The sequence below is a fragment of the Girardinichthys multiradiatus genome, chromosome 8 (genome assembly GCF_021462225.1).
Source record: "Girardinichthys multiradiatus isolate DD_20200921_A chromosome 8, DD_fGirMul_XY1, whole genome shotgun sequence".
NCBI lineage: Eukaryota > Metazoa > Chordata > Actinopteri > Cyprinodontiformes > Goodeidae > Girardinichthys > Girardinichthys multiradiatus.
The window spans coordinates 11,918,439-11,938,809 of NC_061801.1; the positions used below are offsets into that span (position 1 = coordinate 11,918,439).

The window sequence follows — 20,371 nt, forward strand, 5'->3', positions numbered from 1 at the left end:
ATAATAATCATAATCCTTACAGGGGTGAGATGTTTACAGACATTCTACATAGAATGTGACTGAGCACAGGACTGGGCAAACATTTCCATCTCTAGATGTGCAAAGCTGGTTCGAGACCAAAAGCTTAAACAGCGAAAAGTTGGTTCTACAGACTTTGAAAAGTTGTTGAAAACCATTTATCATTTTGCTCCAATTACAGTCCATAAAATTCCAGTAAAACAGACTGAAGTGTAAAAATGTTCCACAGGTCTGTGAAAGTTTGAGTGTTTTGTAAAATACGTCGTCAACAACCAGTCTTTGCACATTTCTGTCACTCCAACCTAATGCTCAACAGGAGCGGGAGACTTTCTCAAAGCTGAAAAGTATTTTTGGTTGTAAGCAATCAAGATTTTAAAAAGGTTTCGAAAAGAGTAAAACCTGTTTATCTCGTGTGGTATAGCTTTGGTGTTTAATAAGGGAGCTTTATGGGCTATTGCACAAGTTGATAATGTAATGTAATTTCATGCGTTTCAATCAATTAAGGACTAGATGTTTCTATTAATGCCAAATAGTCAAGGCTTTCCAACCATACTCTGTAAATTAGCAGCATTTGCAAAATCCTGCTTAACAGTATATATTGCCACTGAAGAGACAAGATAATTGGTGGAAAAAAGCATATTTAATGTCTGTGAATCCTAAAAAAAAAACTAAATCCACCCGTGATACTTTCTCCAAAGAAGAAGCAATGAAAACATCACTAATTTTACATTTACAGCTGTACAAGATATTTATTTGAACTCAACGTAAAAACAGCTTTGTTGTATTTACATCACTTGTATCTGAAATCCATGACAACCAAACAAGTTACTAAAAATGGCTTAACAGCAATCTGACAATCACAGAACTTAATGGAAGTTAACTGAAGAGCTTAGACTTGCACTTAAAGGATATACAGAGACATTTGAAAAAAAAAAAATCTACACAGACACACACAAATGAAGTACTACGGAGTAAACGAAAGAACTGTATCATTTTCGTTGCTCCGCTGCATCAGGCTAAAATGGGAATAGAGCTAAAAAACGGATGCAGCAGAGAAGGAAAAACAAAGATTAAGAGGGGCATGTAGTCAGAACTGGATGCAGGCTGTAGTTTCCTGGTGTGTCAATAGAGGGCAGTGCCAGCACTGGAGCATCGCTCAGCAACAATATATAACTCTAAATCTGTGCTTCATACATAAAAGAATGCAGATAAAAATGGGCATAAAAAATAAAAATAAAACAACCTTTCTGGCTGATGAACAGTTCCACATCTCATTTACTTTGTTTATCCATCTGCATATATAAACAATTTATAAGGCTTGCATGCTCTGATGCACTTGTACGTATGTGCATTGGGCAGAACTTAACATAAATCTGAGCTTGTTTTAAAATCCAGAAAAGATTTCCTTCATCTCACATCAATAGGAAAAGATCTGTACCTGCACCCGCCTCATCAAGACAGGCGCCGGACTGCTTGTTCAGTCTGTTCAACTAAAAAGGATTTCAACTTTAATTTGACAAGATACATTCTGCATTAGGCGTTATGAAAACCTCTGCATTGTTCTGAATGTGGAATCAGCAGGAACTCGCTGATAAAAAAAGGCACATGGATCACATTGACACACGACGCCAGATTGTCGCTCTGAACCTAGTCCAACGAGCAGGATAAGAAATAAAAATAATAATGCTACATTTTGTTGTCGTTTTAGAACTTGAAAGAATTGGATCTCAGTCATTTTTGCCCTGCAGGGACATCACAACACAGATACGGTTGTTTGTTTTTCAGGGTCGTTTTGGCAAAGGTATAAATAATCACAGATAATATTCATCTCAATAAATATGACAATAAATAGAATGACCTCTGAACTTCTCCAAGTCGCCACAAAAACATCAGAGAAACTATTAACAAATGCTCTGATAGAAACGTTCTGCAAATTCCGTCTACAGTGTTTGAGAGGGATAACACTGAACATACAAAGACTGAGGACATGACTGATGCAACCAGATTGTACAAAAACAGCTTAAGGAACATAATGAACTTGCAGGAAAAAAGGAAACAAGATGAAGAGGTAAACCTGTAATTAGTAGGGATGTATGTTAGTATTTGTGAATATTTTTCCACTGTTAGTGAAGAAAATACTCATGGACTGATATTTACGGTATAATAAGGAGGTCTAAATCTACAGAACAACACATTGAAACATGACCTGTTTTATATTCTACATGTGCCAGATATCAGTGCTTTAAACAGGCACGGCATTAGTGACACAATGTGATGCCACTCCTACAAACCAGTGTATATATCCTTGACCCCTGGTAGTGTCTCATGACCTGGGTGGAAGAGACAAGGCTGGAGACTTCTGTGCTTTCAGTGTTCGGCTGCACGTTTTCTTCCTGACAGCCGAGAACATCCAAACGTGTCAGAATGCAAAAGTTAAAGCCTTTGGGCTTCTTCTGAAAGCATATCTTAACATCGTTTTGGTCGTTAATGTTGAGTGAGACCACAAAATGTCAGTTTTTTTGCTTTCATAATGAAACTCCAGCATAGGATGAGTAGTCAACAACATTGGACAACTGATCGGTCTGTCTCGACTTTCCCCTTTTTGTGTTTTTCTTTTTTTTTTTTAAAACTACTGGCTTTTTAAAGCATGGCTGAACAGCCACAAAGGAGGTAAGCCTGTTCGTGAGACATAGTGTCCAACGATGGCGTCTTATTTGGTTGTAGTTTGTTCTGGTGGCGAATACGTTGTGTTTACTTCATCAGCAGTCCACCGGATCCGAAGGCTTCAGGGCGTGTCTGCTTGCTTGTAGTAGCCCCTCCTGATGGCAGCGCAGGCGATGCCCTCAGCTGAGCGCCGCTGGTCCATGCTTAGCAACGCTTCCAACAGGTCGTTGATGTCGGCTTTCAGACCCTGCCTCTGCATCCAGTTCTTCAGCAGTTCGTACACTTTGTCGCTGGGGGGGCCGTTCTCAGCGATCCGAATGTGGTTGTCGCTGATGCCGATTAGTCGGAAGAACTTGTTGTGGATCCGGACGTCCAAGTACTCGTCAAACAAATCAAAGCTCTTCCTCAGGGACTTCTCTGATCCTTCAAAATGAGAATAAACATCGTAAACACAATGTCACACTAAAAGGCTGCATAAAAGTATTTGCTCCCTGAAAGTTTTTCTTTTTTCAGTTTTTACTTATTTGTTGTGTGATTGTTTTATTTACTAATGTAGAGAATCTACCTAAAGAAGCCTGGTTGTATCTGAAAACATTATCGGCCATTAAATCTAAGAACCGACGGGTCCACCATGGCAGCAACAACTGCAATCAAGCTTTTGTGATGGGTGCCAATCAACTTTCAATTTACATCAAAATGCTATCTTTTATAATTCAGCCACAACGGGGGACTTTAAATAATGAATGGTCTGCTTAAGGTCATGCTACAGCATCAACTAAATTTAAGTCTGTATTTTGACTACATGTAACCCAAGTGCCCTTGAGCTTAAGGTCACAATGTGATGGTGAGACATTCTACCTTTGGGATTTTCTGATGGAGACCAGAATTCATGCTTCAATAAATTTCATCAAGTCATACAGGTCCTGAGGCTGCTTTGCTGCTTCAGACCACAACACGACCGCCATCATGTCTGTCTGTAGGTATAATGTTCTTCTAAAGTGCTGCGTTAGTTCTCCACCAGATGTTATGGGATGCATCCCTTCCAAAAAAAAAAATTTTAAATAAAATCAACTCATCACTCCACAAGACATTTTCCCAAAGGTCTTCAAGATATATGAGAAGAGCCTTTGTGTCCTTTTGGTCAGCCCTGCTTTTCGCCTTAGAACTCACACATGTATGCCATTTTGTCCAGTTTCTTTCTTATTGTTGAAATATCAACACACTGACCACTACTGAGGCAAGTGAAGCCTGACATGTTTTGGATGTTGATCTGGGTTTTCTTGTGACCTACTGGATGAGCGGTCAATGCACTCTTGCAGTAAAACCTGGTGGGCTGTCTTCTAAGAAGGTTAATCACTGTTCCACACTCGGTCATTTATGTACAGTGGTTCTCGCTGTGGTTTGCTGGAGTCCCAAAGCCTTAGAAATGGCTTTATAACCATTTCTAGTCGGATATATTTTGGTCTACTTCATTTAATCAGACAGGTTTTGTTTAAGTAATCATTAGATTGTACTGGTCTGGCAGTGATTTAGCTGGGTGTGGCTAGTAAAACTGAACCAAAGTTAGTTTATGATTTTACAAGGTAATATGAGTGTAGGAAAAAAAAACAACTGAAGAAATCTTTGAGGGGACAAAACTTTCATAGCAATGTACGTTACATCAGAGCTGTAATGACTTCCTGTTTGTGTTTGCTTACAATGGCTTGATGATGCTGGTTGCACTGTGCCAAGTTAAATTCTTCATTTACATGTCTTACACTACAGCCCTTTTCTTGTATAGTGTAAACACAATCACAAATTTTAACTACATTTCCCTTCAGAAGATGTCAATTTAAAACATTTAATATAAGCTCAAATTCTAAGATACGTCCTCTTCACTTTAATGCTAGAAGCAACAGCAACCAAGACGGCATGGTCTGAGCCCCTGCAGGCTCAGATCAGGCCTGACTATCATGAGATTAGCAATCTATCAAGTACAAAAGTAGGAGATCTTGTGGATATTTTAGGTTTTTGACTTCCCTGTGACCTGGCATGGATTGCAGTTTACTAAAATGTTTTTGTGCAGCAGCAAAATGACAGGAAAACTATCTTCCTGATAACAGATGGAAATGCCTATTGAGAGTAAACGTCTCTCCTTCCTACAGCGAGATTCTTACCAAGTAGTGGCACCAATCGATGTCCTAACGGGTCGTCCTGTAACGTGACCAAAGAGAAACAAACATGTTTAATATGAGCTTGAGTGAGGACGAAAACACACAATGCAAATGTGTTCAAAAGAATTCATGTCCCATTTGATTTTTCACATTCTGCTACTTTACAATTAGAAACAGATTTTACTGGGATTTATTTTAGATAGATTAATGCAAACAGAACAAAACTGTGAAGTGCTGCTCTATCACATAAAATCCCGTTCAAGTTTTTGACAGTGACATGACAAAATATGGAAAAGTGCATAGGATAATACTTTTATAGGACACCTAACGATTTGTATTAAATAAAAGAAAAATGTCTGATTCTGGTGCTCACCGTGTCTGAAGGCAGGTGTCTGAAGCCAGCAGGGCTCTGGTGTGGGGTGTTGCCAGAGGAGGCAGCTGTGGGCAGTGCCGAAAGGCTCGTCTGAGATGAGCTTGTGGTGTTGGGCAAACTGTCCCCCAGTCCGCGGTCTTCGTCCTCGAGAGGAGGGCAGGCCTTGGTCATCCCAGCCTGAGTCTCCTGCAGCAGAGGCCGTGACTCAGGACGGGCCTCATCGCTCTCTAGGCCTGCGTTCTGATTGTTCTGTCTCTCTTCGGCAGTGGCTCCACTCTCATCCTAATCAAGACAAAAAAAAAAAAAAGAAATCAGGAAGAAAACTGGTGAAATATTTGTCCAGGATATTATCCAAACTAATTGTGACTAATGAGGAAACAAAATATAACCAAAGGCAACTTACAATGGGAATCTTTACTATTTCACTGGAGTCACATGAGCTCTTTAACCCTGTTGAAGGAAGAAAATCAATTTAGGAAAAAAAGGCATCAGCTAAATATCGTTAGGTCATAAAATGTTACATGGACTCACATGGTACGTCACATAAATGCTGCCTCCTTAAGAACCACAAACAAAATGCGAAAAGGACTATGACTATAATGCAGATGAAGACAATTAATACAAGCCCTGGAAGAAAAAAAAGAAAACAACACAGATTAGGGAAATTCGACCCTGGACAATAATACATGTTTGGCAACAGGATGTGTGACAAAAGTTACAGGTATTTTTTGAAGCTTCAGGAACCAGCGGAGACCGAGGTGTTACGGTTTCAGTGGGAGATAGTTCTCGTTTTTTGCACTGTGTGTTAGAAAAGGGCGTGCACTTCTTCACCTCCTCCTCACCCGCTTTACACCTGTAATGTTTTAGAAGCAGAGCAGTTGCAATGGGAACACAATAGGAAACAGCATCACATGTTGCCTAAATATTCCTTTGTAATCATTAAGGTAATCAGTCACTAATCTAATCAGGAGAGTTTGGCAAATGTATTTCCTTTTTCTTTAACATTTGCCACATTATTAGCACATTTTTGTGACATGGAAGGAAAATCATTCATGGTTTCCAAATTAAAAAAAATCTTCAATATGCAGTTTTTTCTCTAATGCTGGCCTTTAAAAAACAGCTATTCAACTTAACTTACACATAGGTGGACTCTGTGTACTTAATAGGTGCCAGTGCCCCTGGATTTCATTTAGGGGCCTCAGAGTTTTGCTAATAAATCTTTAAACCAACTCTCTGCTGATGAAAAGCATCCCCACAGCATTATCCTGCTGCCACCATATTCCATGGTGGGAATGGTGGGTTAAGGATGATGTGAAGTATTGGTTTCCACCACAAATCATGTTCTTTCCAGTTCACAATTATGCACTACTTTGTGTTCTTCAAACACACAAAATTCAAATGAAAACCAATGACGTTTGTGGCTGTAATGTGACAAAATGTGGAAACAGTTGAATATGCATGAACACTTTGCAGGGTATTGTAATCCACAATTTAAGGACTAAAAATGACAAAGCTGTAGATTATTAAGCGACACTCACTTGGCGCAGCGTTTGCAGACTTCACAGGCCTGGTCAGGAACACAGAAGGTACCAGGTTTGCAGCGGCACTTGGTGTCTGTAGTTGTTGTGCAGTTCGCAATTTTAGTTTCATCTGTAAATCAGAGTTGAGAATATTGAGAGAAGCTCAAAGCAATAGAATATGAATTGGCATACTGGTCATGTTGGTGTGTAACAACTGACATATACTGGGCTTAGTGAGTGACCATCAGAATGTGTCAAATGAGAGAAACATTTTTCCGATCTTTAGCTGATTTATAGCCCATTAGGAACTATGCTGTGAGTATTTCTTTCCATAAAAGGATAAGCTTGATAATTATGTTTCCTACTTTCTCCTCACTTAAACAGGAATATGAAAAAGTGAGAATCTGTCTTGGTTCATTTGAGACTCTGAAACCTTAAATAGAATCAGATGAAAAACAAAGCAGCAGTTCACCTCCATGAAACACTGGCTTCAGTGAATTAGATGGCCATGTCTGGGAATTAAGGAAAGAAAATATATTCCAGAGTGGTTAGCAAAATTTGGGCACATAATCCTTCCCTCTTTCCCTGCTCTCACTCCTGATTCAAAGAAACTCAATCTATATCCGGTTTTTAAGATTAAAAGCCACTTCGGACATCTTAGTTGTTTTTTTCTGCTGTGGGTTACCATTTGTCCAGTCATTAGTTATCAGCTTAATGGTTATAATAACCAAGTTCATTCACAAAGCTTGCCGAATATTTCAGCACGAATGATGTTAGGACACATGTGAGAATAATGGATGGGTCTGGAGGTTGTGTTTTTAAAAAGAGAAAATATAGTCAGTTTTACAAATAATTAAACAGTGGACATTTTGTTTTTGAGCATGTCAAAGTGAGAACAAACTCCTTACGGTCACACAGTGAACACAACCTCGGCTTAGTGAGTCTACAACTGCTGCTTATTGCTTAATAATGTCTTTCACTGTTTCACTGCATCATTTCAATGATGCATTATAATAAAAACTGAATTACTCTGGTCCAAAACACAACAATCCAAGTTTTGTTTTACTTCATTTCTCAAGGCATAGTCCTTAAAGGACTGTGGGGCAATGTTCTTTACTGCACGGCTGTTAACTGCTAAGGCACTAAAGCCCTCTAGCATCTGGCAATTGTGGGAGCCAGGAAACTTTGGTAAACATCAACTGATTAACCGTGAAAATGTGTTGCATAAAAAAAACCAAATGCCAACAGTTTGTGGTTGCATATTTATGAAATGCCTTGCAAACCTTTCTAAAAGAAAAACAAATATGGAAATAAAATATTGATTAAAGCACAGAGGTAGCATGAATATGTTTAGAATAAAGATGCATCTTGATATTAGCATCAATGACTGCTTTAATCCAACACAAAATCGACAGAACACTGTCATTAAGTAATTTCTAGTCATTTCTTGGCCTGTAAAAATAAAGCACTATATGGGTAAGATGCATCAAAGTGACATTTAAAAAAAGAAAAAGATAAAAAGTTGGTATGGTAATTTAGGGTTAAAACACCATAGAAGAAATAATTTCTTCACATGGCTTCATTGTTATTTTAACCCTTCACTAATATTAGAAAGAGTAATATGGTGGGGAAAAAAGTTGCAGAAGTATGGACTCAAAAACAATTATGGTACAGCACAAACAACTTCAAGCTCAAAAAATTTAAAGATCACAGTTAATGGTTCAAAAACAAAAACACTAACATTAGGAACCAGTTCAATGGTTTTCACCTTGAACGGAAGTCTGAAACGGCGCTGGATCACTTTGTCCCTTCGTCGGTTTGAAGAGCCATGTCATTCCCATAACCCATTTGCACCAATGCACTTATTTCATTTTTTTAAATACCTTGCAGATCTTAGGAAAACCTTTTAGCTCAGTGGGAAGAGAAGCTGTCTTGCAATTCGAAACTTAGGGGTTCGATTCCTCCCGCCACATATTGATGTGCCCCTGGGCAAGGCACTTAAGGCCAGGTTGAATGTGTGCTCGTTTGTGGGAGTTTGTGGCTCTAGTGTAAAGCATTTTGAGTGGTCCAGACCAGAAAACACTATATAAATTCAGGCCATTGAAGTATTCCTTGCATGTATTTGGCTGTTGAAGGGCCAGCAGAGTGGCTGATTAGGATCACTGATCAAACTAAATTACAACTAAGTGATCTCCTGCTGCAGATACTATTTATTGGAGGTGTTTAACCTCATTTCCTTAGGGTAGATTTAAAAAAACTACTTTAAATAAGCCTGAAGTCTAAATGGGTAAGAAACATCCCCCCTGAAACATGGTCATGACAGCTTCATTTCATACAGGCTGATAAAAAACAAACAAAATGTTGTTGGGGAGTAATGACCAGAACTGTCTTAAATTTTAAGAAACACAAGACCAGCTGAGAGGAGGAAGAATTAAGGCTTTACTCTGACAATGAGAAAAGAATAAAAAAAAGAGTAGCTTTCTAAATGTCTGTGTTAATGAAAAAATAAGATGCAAGATAAAATGAAATATATGAAATGCATTAGTATTAGGGCTGAGACAATTAATCTTTTTAATTGTGATTAATCAATTATTGAAATAATCGTCATCTAATTTAGTAATCGAATATTCGTTAACTGGAGTACAGGGTCTGAAAAATGTATTTTGCTGAAAGAACAACCCATTCAGAGCAGTAGAAAAGCCAAAACTGTACAACCACTATATGTTTTGAAATAGAGATGAAAAACCATCGTCGTTTAGAAATGTGCTCTATCCAGAACTTCTCAAGTGGCGTAACGTTAGCTTCACCTGAGCATTGTTTATGATTTCATTAGATGTTTAGTACAATTGCATCTTGGAACATTCAACAAAATGCATTGTCGTTTTTTATTTAAAGATTTTATCATTAAAATGCCATGTTCTGAGCATGAATTGAGGGTGTTTTTTTTGTTTTTGTTTTTTTTATATGTTTTGCAATTTACAGTCCATTTAAATGTGCAAAATGTGTTTTTTTTTAGTTCTAACCGCTTGTTTATTGATGTCTGTTGATTTACTTGAAGCATCTCTTGTAACTGATTAATCGCTAAAATATTCGCTAGATTAATTGATTACTAAATTATAATCAATAGCTGCAGCTCTAATTAGTATTAATGGTAAACTTATAGCAAAATATATATACCTCTTAAACCTTTGCAAATTTTGTTACATTAAAACTTATATAGCTGCATTTAAAGTGGAATTAAACTACCCTCAGCTGAACTCTATTTACCAATTAGGTGACTTCTGAACGCAGTTGGCTGCACTGAAATTAATTTAAGGGTATTACAGCAAAGAGGCAAATATAAATGAACACTTTTCAAATCTTTATCACCAAAAACCTTTTCTCATGTTTTCATCAGTTCACAATTACTGTATGACCTACTTGGTCTATCACAGTAGTTTTCAGCTTTGGACCCACTAAACAACACTGGAGGAGACTAGGCATGGGCCGGGTCCTGGTCTCAAGGTACACCACGCTTTTTTTTAGGGTTACGGTTTTAAATCCATTAAAATTTTCTGTCATACAACTTCTACAGCCTAAAGTCCTAATAAAATGGCAGAGAAAGTTCCGGAGTGAGTGGAGTTTGGACCGGAGAAGCTCCCCACTCGCCCCTCCTTCCCTTTTCAGTGTACTTCTATTCAGGTCAACATCATTTCTCAAGACAGCCAGCTCCTCGGAAAGTTATGCTGGAGAAACAAAAAGTCATTACTGCCTTTAAGGTAATGCTTTTTTTAGAAAGTAAATTTGTTATGCTAAAAGTCTAGAGCAGTATGTCCAGACCACAGCTTTAGAAACCCATGGTCTATAACATAAAAAAAAACATGGATAATTACAAAAAAACAAAAAACAAAACTGAGGTTTGTGATTGTAACGTTACAAAATCTGGAAGAGTTCAAGGGGTATGAATAATTTTGCAGGGCACTTGATGCACTACAGTACTTGCATTGTTTCTTGAGCTGAAGAATCATATCAAACGGAATATTGAGGTCAGCCGACCTTCACAGCTCTAAGCGTCACAGTTTGCCTCCTACCTGATGTGATCAAGCTATAATTCAGGTCTCACTGGGGTCGACTGTTTTGTTGTTTAAAACCAGCAGAAGACTTTTCCACTCAGTGTTTTTGTTTCCTTCCCCTGCACAGCAGAGGCTAGAGTTTTCTGAAGAAATGAGTCGTGTGGGACACCGATTGATGTGTAGTGACGCTTGAATACAAACAACACAAACATCGAAGAGCACCTAAACTAAAAAACAGGAAATGATAAATAAAAAGGGAAAACTGAACTGCACAACGGTGCTATGAGAAAATCACTAACTAAGGAATTCACAGATAATCGCAATCTCATTAAACCATCATGTACGCCGTGTGAGTCTGCATTATAGAATCAGGTTGATGCACCAGAGCAACCAAATTCCCGATTTACTCAGTCGAACATAGTTAAATTGACTGGCGCTATCTTTCACGCAACACAATCAGATTCTCTAAACAAAGCTTGTCCATGTGACACCATACATGATTCATTTAATCAACAGCGGCCTTTTAAACATGAGCTCCCAACAGGAAGTTCCCAAGTGTTTCACATCACAGAATGGTTAAGAATAAGTGCAAGTGTGAGCAAACCTTAAAATTTTACACTTCAGTTCTTTTTATGGTCACATGGTTATGAAAGACACTAAAACGGAGGGAAAACCTAACCTTAAAAGTAGAATAAATGAGTACAAAACACAACCTGTGTAATAGTATTCTCTTTTCTGTGGCTCCTGCCTTTCATCGGACACAAAGACATCCAGTGTTGGGAGACAATGACGCGCAGCCACACCCAGTTCAGCCAGGTAAGACGGACACACAGGCGAGCCTCCCAAGACAAGTAAAACGCTCACATTCGGCCCGGGAAACAAAAACAACAAAGACACGCCCTGCTGCTCCGTGTAACATCATGAGATCCCATTTTCAGCAGTGGACGTGAAAGGCGGAGGACACAAAGAGGTATTAGCTTTCCAGAAACAATCCATCTTTGACAACCAGGATCTTTAGAACACTACACTACAGCAGTAGACTTTAGTGTAGAAGTTGTTACTGAAGGAAGAAGACTCAAAGTTATCCATTTTCAGTATTTGTTTGTGTGATGGTTAAAAATAACGTCAAAAAAAGAACAAAGTTTGGTAAAGCCTTTTAAAAGGCACATTTTTCTACACACACGAACTGCAACAACATGGAAATAAACATTGGTATTAATATCGGCCCAGTTTTACTTATCGGATTGATACCGATAAGAAAACGGACTAACATCTGCCGATATTGATGTTAATGCCAATAAATCGTGCATCCCTATAAATTATGAATGGACTGCATCAGAGCAAAGAGACTTGAAAAATATATTGACTGCTGTTAATTATAGTTCTCAAAAAGAAATTGAAGTTAGCTCAAATCGTTTCTGACAGGCTATATATATTTTCTTTTTTGCTAAATTAGCCACAACCTCTGATCATTGCGTTTCTACTGTTCTGGCCACGTTTGAGAAAATTGTTTAAATAAATAATTTTTGATCAGAAATGTACACGGACAACGAAACCGAGGAAACATTTCCTCCTCTTCACGTCACTTACAAGTTACACATTTTAATTTCAGGTAATTCTATTGACTCTGAATAATAATTAATGATAGATTGGTTAAGAAACAGAGAACTTGGTTACCTTGGCGACAGTGTGTACAGGGCAAACAGCGGGTCATCCCGTTGGGGTGCTCTGTGTAGGTCTGTCCGTGCTCACAGGACAAACAGGTTCCTTGTTCTAGATCTTTCTCACAAGGCTTATTCACGAATGTTCCTGCAAACAAATTAAAAGAACAATCAGGTCACAATGCATTACACCATCAATATATAACTAGCTGATGCAACTAAATGTGATTATTAACTTGATTATGGTGGTACATTTCCTACTGAAACAGGACATACCTCAGCAAGGTATCCCACTGCGTTAGGCAACTCTAAAGTAAATGGATGCTAAATTCAAAGGGAGCAGAGGTTTCTATATTATACATGCCATTTTATCAGGAAGTGTCTTGTCACAGGCACTATAAGAAGGAGCGATTCAGTGAACTACAAAGTGATTTGACCTACTTTGCTCTGCTGGATTATCATACTTATCTAAATGATCAGCTCAAGCATGCCATGAATAAAACCACTTGATTCTCATGTGTTTTCAGGATTTATCTGATGTACGAATGGGAAAAAAAAGGAAAAAAGACTGGAGGGAGGTGAAACACAGAGCGCAGACATCTACAGTTGGAAATGTTTTTTCTTGGAGACAGCTTAGCTTATTGCAGCTCAAGCTGTCACATTTATTTAATTATATTTGGCTGTAGAAAAAAACAAAACCTCTTTCATCCATTAATATTTGATAATTACCCAGAACTAAATAACAAGTAGGAAAACAAACAGGAATGACGCGTGCTGTAAATAAACGGTCGAGGCCAACAGAAATAAAACAGCTATCCTCCAGGATTTACTTTCAGCAATCAAACGCATGTAATTGAACAAATTACACGCTGATTGATGGAGTCTGCAGTTTAAAAAGGGATTTTTTTAAGAGCCAAAGAAACAAAAAACAAGCCCAAATTAAAAATTGACTAGATAATGTATAAAAACATCTTTTTCCCAGAACTGAGAATCGCAAATTACAGTAAATAACTCAATAAGCCACCAGTAGAATACAGTAATTGCTTTTTGGCTAAATATATTCTGAGTGCAGGGAAAATTAAATGATTTATCGCATTGTGTGCAGAATTAAATAAAAACGTTGGTGCTTTTAAATGACTTGGACCTTCAAAAACAACTCTGACTTCAAACTCTGCAGTTTCTACTCAGAAGGAGCGAAGGGCTTCCCGCTGCTGGTCGTCATGCTTTATTTTTACACAGAGCAGTGAGGAAGCCATTTCCAAAGTTTGGAGGTGAAATAATATAACCTAATTTATAACACTTCAAATTCTGAAAACAGGAAGCACACAGTAAACTATATTTATAGCAGCTAGTTATAAAAAGTCTGTGAAAGGTGAACAAAACCGTTATCTGAAAAACATTTGGAATGAAATATTCTTCCAGTTAGAAACAAACATACGGCGGGTCCTGAAGTGACCACAACTGTACTAACGTCTGGAATGAGGTTCCTGAAAATCTGAAGGTAACTGAGGGGGATAAGGAAATAGGTTAATATTTTGTAATTTAGCATTTTTCATAGGTTTTAAGAGACACATTGACTAATCGATTTTACTTAGAGTTTAAGATTAATTGTATTTTCTTTTTCTTTTTTAAACATCTTTCTATACATATCATTATTTTATTGTTTAGCCTTTGTGGCTTATGCATTTGGTTGCATTAGTATTTTATTTCTTTGCTAATTCTTTTCTTTTTTAATTTTGGATTCTTTTGTTTTTGCTTATTTTTGGCTCATTCATTTTAGAAGAATTTACAATACATGTTTTAGTTACTTTGTTGTTCTTGTTTGTTTATTTTCATTTCAGTTTATTTTTTTTTATTTTCCACTGTTCAGTGTTTCCTTGCATGCATGGAGTAGAAAATGCTAGAGCTTCTAATCCACCACATGTCAGCATTTCAACTGACAGAATGAAATGTCTTTTAGTAAATGTTAATTTTCTTATGATTTATATTTTTAATCGTCTTGTATTGGTGGGGCTGAGGGATCTATTTTTAATCCCAGAGATGCATAAATCCGGCCTTTCCTGGTGATACCAGTGCCCTGGTTTCTTTGAGTTCTGACCGATCGACTCAGAGTCCATAGAGGTAAGGTTTTGGATCCATGAAAAACTGGAAGACACAATTATTCCAATTTGCAACAGAGTATATACTACTGGTTAATCCATTCATAGACTGAAAAGGGTGGGACTTCTTAGATGTGATGCTATTATTTAATAGAGAAAAAAATCCCTGATTTTACATATTTGATCAGCTAATCACAGAACAGACCCAATCTGATCATGCTGATTTAGCATTTTTTTAAAACATTGTTTCAAAAGTACTAAAGAAATACATTCGACTAATTGAAAGAGCAAAGATGTTAAATCTCAGTTTGAATTTTTTTATCACCCGTTTCCCTAGATATGGGACTGCTAAAACAGGCTCTGACAGTTTCAAACACGTACGACCATTTATGTTGCAATTTGGTTTTGCACTGTCTGCAGAATAGATGTTCTAAGGTGACTTACTTTTAATATTACAAAAAGCAAGGAAAATAAACAGTATGACGCTACTTTGTAAGCAGGCATGGTTTAAACAAAGCTTCTGTCTTTGATTTCTTTCTTAATTTACAACAAAAACAAAGTTTTAACGGAACATTTAGAAAAAATCAATTTTATAAGCAGCAGCAAAGGTAAGTTTTAAAATGTTTCCGACAGTGACTGAATTTGTAATTTTAGACTTTCACCACTTTACACAGTGTGTAAAGTTGGTTCAAGCTTTCAGCAAGTTAAGCTTGGCTATAGAACATGGAGCAGCATTTTTAATGGGATGGTAGATACATCCTTTTAGAGCTGGGACTTTATCTTTCTTACCCTCCTTGCAGTTGAGGCAGCAGAGTCCCTGGTGGAGGTACTGCTCATTCTCCACACATGTCCTGAGTCGTCGGAGGGTGAGGTTTCTGAACTCCTCTCCGGGCCACTGAGGAGCTGGGTGTTCTGCCGCGTAGCAAACGAACCCGAGGAGCAGCGCTGCCACGGCCACCTGCATCATCATGGTCAGGGAAACAACAAAGACGGGAGGAAAAAAAGAAAAACATGAGCTTTGATTTACTTTTTGTGTCTCCACACTATACAGACTCACCCACTTAAACTCATCAGACGAAGGGCAGCAAAGAAGAGAACCTATCTTCATAGGAAACCTTGTGTGAGCAATCTATGGCTTAATGTGAACCATCTGATCTGAACATCTGCTGTGGGAAAGCAATTAAGGGAGCCATGCAGCTGGTCACAACAAGGAGGAACATAATCTTGTGAGCACAGGATGAGGAAACATACACCAACTAAATTACATGTAGCCCAGCATGTGGCCCAAGTTTAATTACTCCACCATCTATAGGTTCTAAAGGACAGAGGCTGCTTCTTCTGTTGTAGGTGCAACAGAGAGACTTTGATAAGGTACCTTGGCTAACAGCGGCCTGGTGCTCTTATCAAATGTGAATCCAGAGATCCATTCATCTGTTGGATAATAACAGGCCTGTATAGGTGGGGTACAGAGAAGACTATAGCCAAACACTTTAGTGTGCCCCCCAGGCGCTGGTGTTTATTCACACGCTTTTCACCATGTCAATGTGAGAAGGCCCCTTTCACTGGCAAACAACACACTTTAGTGCTTCTACTTCAAATGACCCACATTCTTTAACCCAGGCTCTTTGAATGCCAAGACATGTGAAACCACGGCGAAGCGCCTAAAACGCAACAGGACACCTCCCTGGGTAAATGAGAGTCCTAGATCTGGAGGTTTTGTCTGTCCGGGGTGGTGGCTACCCTCCCCGTACGACCTCCACTAGACCACTAGAGGTTAAGAGGAGGAGAAAGAAAATGAAAGAAGGACAGAGAAACTGTAGACAACAAGCTGAAGATGGGACACTCGACAGGGAATAGGTGCCCTAAAAAGAGAGTGTGGGAGAATGAGAGGAATAAAGAGTAAAAGGATGGATAGGCTGGAGAAGAGACTTGTGACGCTGGATTTGACTGTCTGGAGGGCCGCCATGCCTTGTTGTACAGAAAAACTTTTCCCCTTTTTCTCTCTGCCTCTGCCTTTTCCCTTCTTCCTCTCCCTCCGCTCACGTCAGACTTTCCAAAGACGCTCAGAGGCAGACGACCGGCAGGGCAGACACAATCACACCATTTAGATCTATCCAAACATTCTGGGGAAGGGGGGTGGAAAGCAGGAGGGAAGGAGAGGAAAAGGGAGGGAGATAAATGAGAGAGGGGACTAACAGCTTGCACGACACAGGGTTGGTCTTCGCCTGAATATGTTGTGTGTTTGAGTGGAGGCTGGGATGGGGGGGCTGTAGAGGGGAATGGAATTGGGAGAAGCAGAAAGCCGTGTGAAAAAGAAAGAGTAAAATCAGTGTATAAACACATGTGCATGGCAAAGCAGTGGAAAGAAGAGATGTGAAAAAAGATGACTAGGAAAATGTGAGCTGCATTGATAGTAATCCTGTTCCATAACACAGATGCAGAATGTGACATTCCACCAAATCCAAATGCTTTAAGCCTATCCAGAAGTAACATTCGGGTGTCCATTTGACAGTGCACAGATTCCCTGATCTCCAAACCATTAAGAACAACTAAGCTGTAGTTGTTTAACACTTAAAGGCCATTATAGGAAACCCTATGGCTGCCCCCCGTCCCGGCTTAATATCAGAATCAGAATCAGCTTTATTGCCAAGTTCGTACATACAAACAAGGAATTTGACTCCGGTACACTTTGCTCTTTTGTTCTGTTTTTGCATTACAGAATATACAAATTTACAATGTACAATATACACATATATAATAAAAAGGTGCATTTGCAACATCTGTATGCTGTTGTTTTGTACTATGTAATATGTAATGTTACCCACCACCCACATTTGTAATATGGGTGGTGTAATGCAGAGAGAAATCGGTTGGTGAGCAAAACTGAACAATTTTCAGCTTTATCAGTCCTAACTAGATCTGTCAGTCAAAACCAAGAAAAATCTTTCTGACTTTCAATGCATACACTGTATCTAAAGGGCTACTACATCACACTAACAATACTCTTCTATGTGGATGCCAACACTGACAGAAGGTGAGTCAAGGTGAGCTATTGTCAGTATCAACAAGTTTGAGTTTAATATTAAGTCAGAATAGACAGACAAATGAAACAGACATTTCTGCAACTTGTTGAGACATGTCTTCTGTTTATTCACTCTGCGAGACAGCAGGAGAGAGAGAGAGAGCCATTGAGCAGATAACAGAAAGGCTAACTGGAATACAACAAAGTTGTTGTTTTTCCCTTTTCAACCTTCGTCTGAAGGTTGAGAGCATGCTGAAAATGAATGTGTTGGCCATTTTATTGGAAGTGTTTGCGTTGGGAATATCTGGGAAGAAAGCTGTTTTAGTAAATATTGACATTTATATGAAGATAAATCAGAACTGGATAAAACTGGTAATGGTAGGGAAAAGGTTTACCAAAACAGGAGATTGGAAATTTGCCACAAAGTTCTGATTGGTGCATCTCTAGGCAATATGGCTCCCCACCCAGGGTGCCATAATATGGTGCACCAGTCAAAATGATTGGAAACAAGATAGTGGTACAAGGGGGATTGGGAGAACATTACCAGCTGGGCTCACACCAAGTTTATTATCGCTTATTTATATGTAAAGGTTGATGATGCTTAAGTTTGCCACCACTAATGGGTTAGCTCACTGGTGTTATGGTTAATATCTCTTCATTAATTTTTTGTGGGTCCCAGATTGTCGCCACGGTGACACTTATTGAAGAACTGTACATGTCTGCTGCTGTTAATTATTGTTCTACAAATCCTTTGTCCTTTTAAGGAAAGGGATCACTTTAGGTTTGATAATGTGACTATGTTTGCATGCACTGGTTTTTCTCTATAGGTTTCTCAGTTTCGTAACATTAGGGGCTTTATTTTGCTTGTCTTGTAAATCTTGTCTCTTCCATCTTATTTATGTGGTTTGTTAAATTTTGTTCCCTGTTGCATGCTCTTTACATGTTTATTTTCTTTTTGAATGCATTCTGTGTCCTTTTGGCATGTTTGGAAATGCTGTCCTTGTTAATGTGCTGTGGAAAGGGCCTTGGGGAAACATTTTCTGCTTTTATTTTCCTGTTGTGTTCTGCGATATGATGCTGGATTCTTTGTTTTGTTGTCATTGGCGCTACAAAACCATGGGTATGCTATTCATCTGCAATCTTATTAATTGGTAGGTTAATAGTTCCAGCTCTAAGGAGTAAAAACAGATTATGGAAAGTATACATGAATTTCGTTTATGGAATAGCCAAGTGGTACAATAACTTCTCACTGCGCCAGTGAAAGAAACAAATAAATTATCTTTCTGAGTGGGAGGGAATCCTGCTCCGTGCCGTTTTTGAAAAAGAGTGCTTTGATGGGAGGAAAAAAAGAAACCATGTGTTCAATCTGACAACCAAACACTACTGAAGTACATCAAAAGCACAATGGCAATGATCCATTCTGTACATAAACACTTAGAGCATCCACAATGTGGTTTACTTTTACCTCCTTAACCAAATGAGGAGGAAGACCAGAGTGACCGTAACCTCAGTGTGGAAAGCCCTTTAAACCCACAATCCCTGGAACCACTCCAGCATCAGCTGAAGTGGCTCAGTCCACTTCACAGCCTCTTCTATCCTCTGTACATTGACTGAGCTCGGCTGCAGATTGTGCCTTACAACAGTGTCCTATTGTCATTGTAATATGTTTGTACAGTGCTTTTGTGGCTGTGGGTTAAACTAATAACAGTTACAATAAAATAATGAGGGACTTTCTAGGTCCAACAACAGTAGCACCCCTCCACTTCCTCTAAACACCATGGGTTCTTCCAAATTGCCTTGGAACAATCCCTACATATGCCATGTACACTGAGGACGTATTTGTGCCAAAATGACAGGACATCCTTTCAGATGACCCAGGTTATCAATGGGTCATTGAGATGCCTGTGATAACTTCATATTCCTGAGGGAATAACATTGGGAGGAAAAAGGAAGGAAAAGGGAAAATGCAGAGGAACCACAAATGCATACACATAGAAGTAACCAAGTGACATTATTCATTTCATATCAGATGGATGATATCAGTCCAACTCAGCAGATAAGCAATGACATGACGCACCTCATTATTTTCCAATGTCCGGAGAGGGATCTGACTCTCCTCATCACGCTGCTCCAATTAGCAAATCCTTTTCTGTTATTAATGATGGCACCCATGCAACAGTCCTTGTTACTGTACATCCATACAATCATATTATTTACAGAATTTCAGTGCATTACGTGCACAGTCAGAGGAAGGACAATCAGAAAAAAAATCAATTAGTCCAATCTAGGTTTGGAGAGTAACCTCAACATGCATTGATTTGCTGATTAAACACCAGTGAAAGCAGTTTATCAAATTATAGATCATCAGCCGCTGAGAAAACAACTGAATGACAATTCTGAGCCATCCAATCCCGCTGCATTTCCATGCTGCTTTGGGGGAAATAGACATTTTATCCTGAAGTTTGAAGTTCTCCAGCACATGACAGGGTTGAGGAAGGATCAACAAGGTTCACAGCGCCATGTGTTGTTAAAAGTTCATAAATTACTAAAAAAATGAAAGGTTTATTTCAGTTCAAATGTCATATATGCATGCCTCCCCCAGTGACCTCAGAAGAACTCAATATATATCACATCAGCCTCCGAAAACCATTAGGAAAGAGAACGAAATACAGCTGGCGCAACTCAGACTCACTTTCAGGTACAAATCAAACCCACAACAATCAAAGGGTAGCAGGCTCAGTCATGTGTTGATTTTTACTGGATTTTTTTAGGTGTTTTTCTTTTTTTTTTACTGCAAATCAGTTCTGAA

The 20,371-nt window shown here is 38.7% G+C and overlaps 1 protein-coding gene across 1 annotated transcript in view; it reads right to left on the reverse strand.

The window, feature by feature from the left end:
* Positions 1-747: 747 nt before the first annotated feature.
* The window catches only part of LOC124872613 (tumor necrosis factor receptor superfamily member 10B-like), a 29,533-nt gene continuing 9,909 nt past the window's right edge, over positions 748-20,371 (reverse strand). Inside the window, exons 2-10 of the mRNA XM_047372814.1 lie at positions 15,330-15,498; positions 12,458-12,589; positions 6,747-6,858; positions 5,928-6,061; positions 5,740-5,835; positions 5,612-5,658; positions 5,209-5,490; positions 4,839-4,875; positions 748-3,105 (exon numbers count right to left, since the gene is read on the reverse strand). Of these exons, the coding sequence (XP_047228770.1) occupies positions 2,804-3,105; positions 4,839-4,875; positions 5,209-5,490; positions 5,612-5,658; positions 5,740-5,835; positions 5,928-6,061; positions 6,747-6,858; positions 12,458-12,589; positions 15,330-15,498 (1,311 nt within the window). The 3' untranslated portion in view covers positions 748-2,803. The remainder of the gene's footprint in view (positions 3,106-4,838; positions 4,876-5,208; positions 5,491-5,611; positions 5,659-5,739; positions 5,836-5,927; positions 6,062-6,746; positions 6,859-12,457; positions 12,590-15,329; positions 15,499-20,371) is intronic.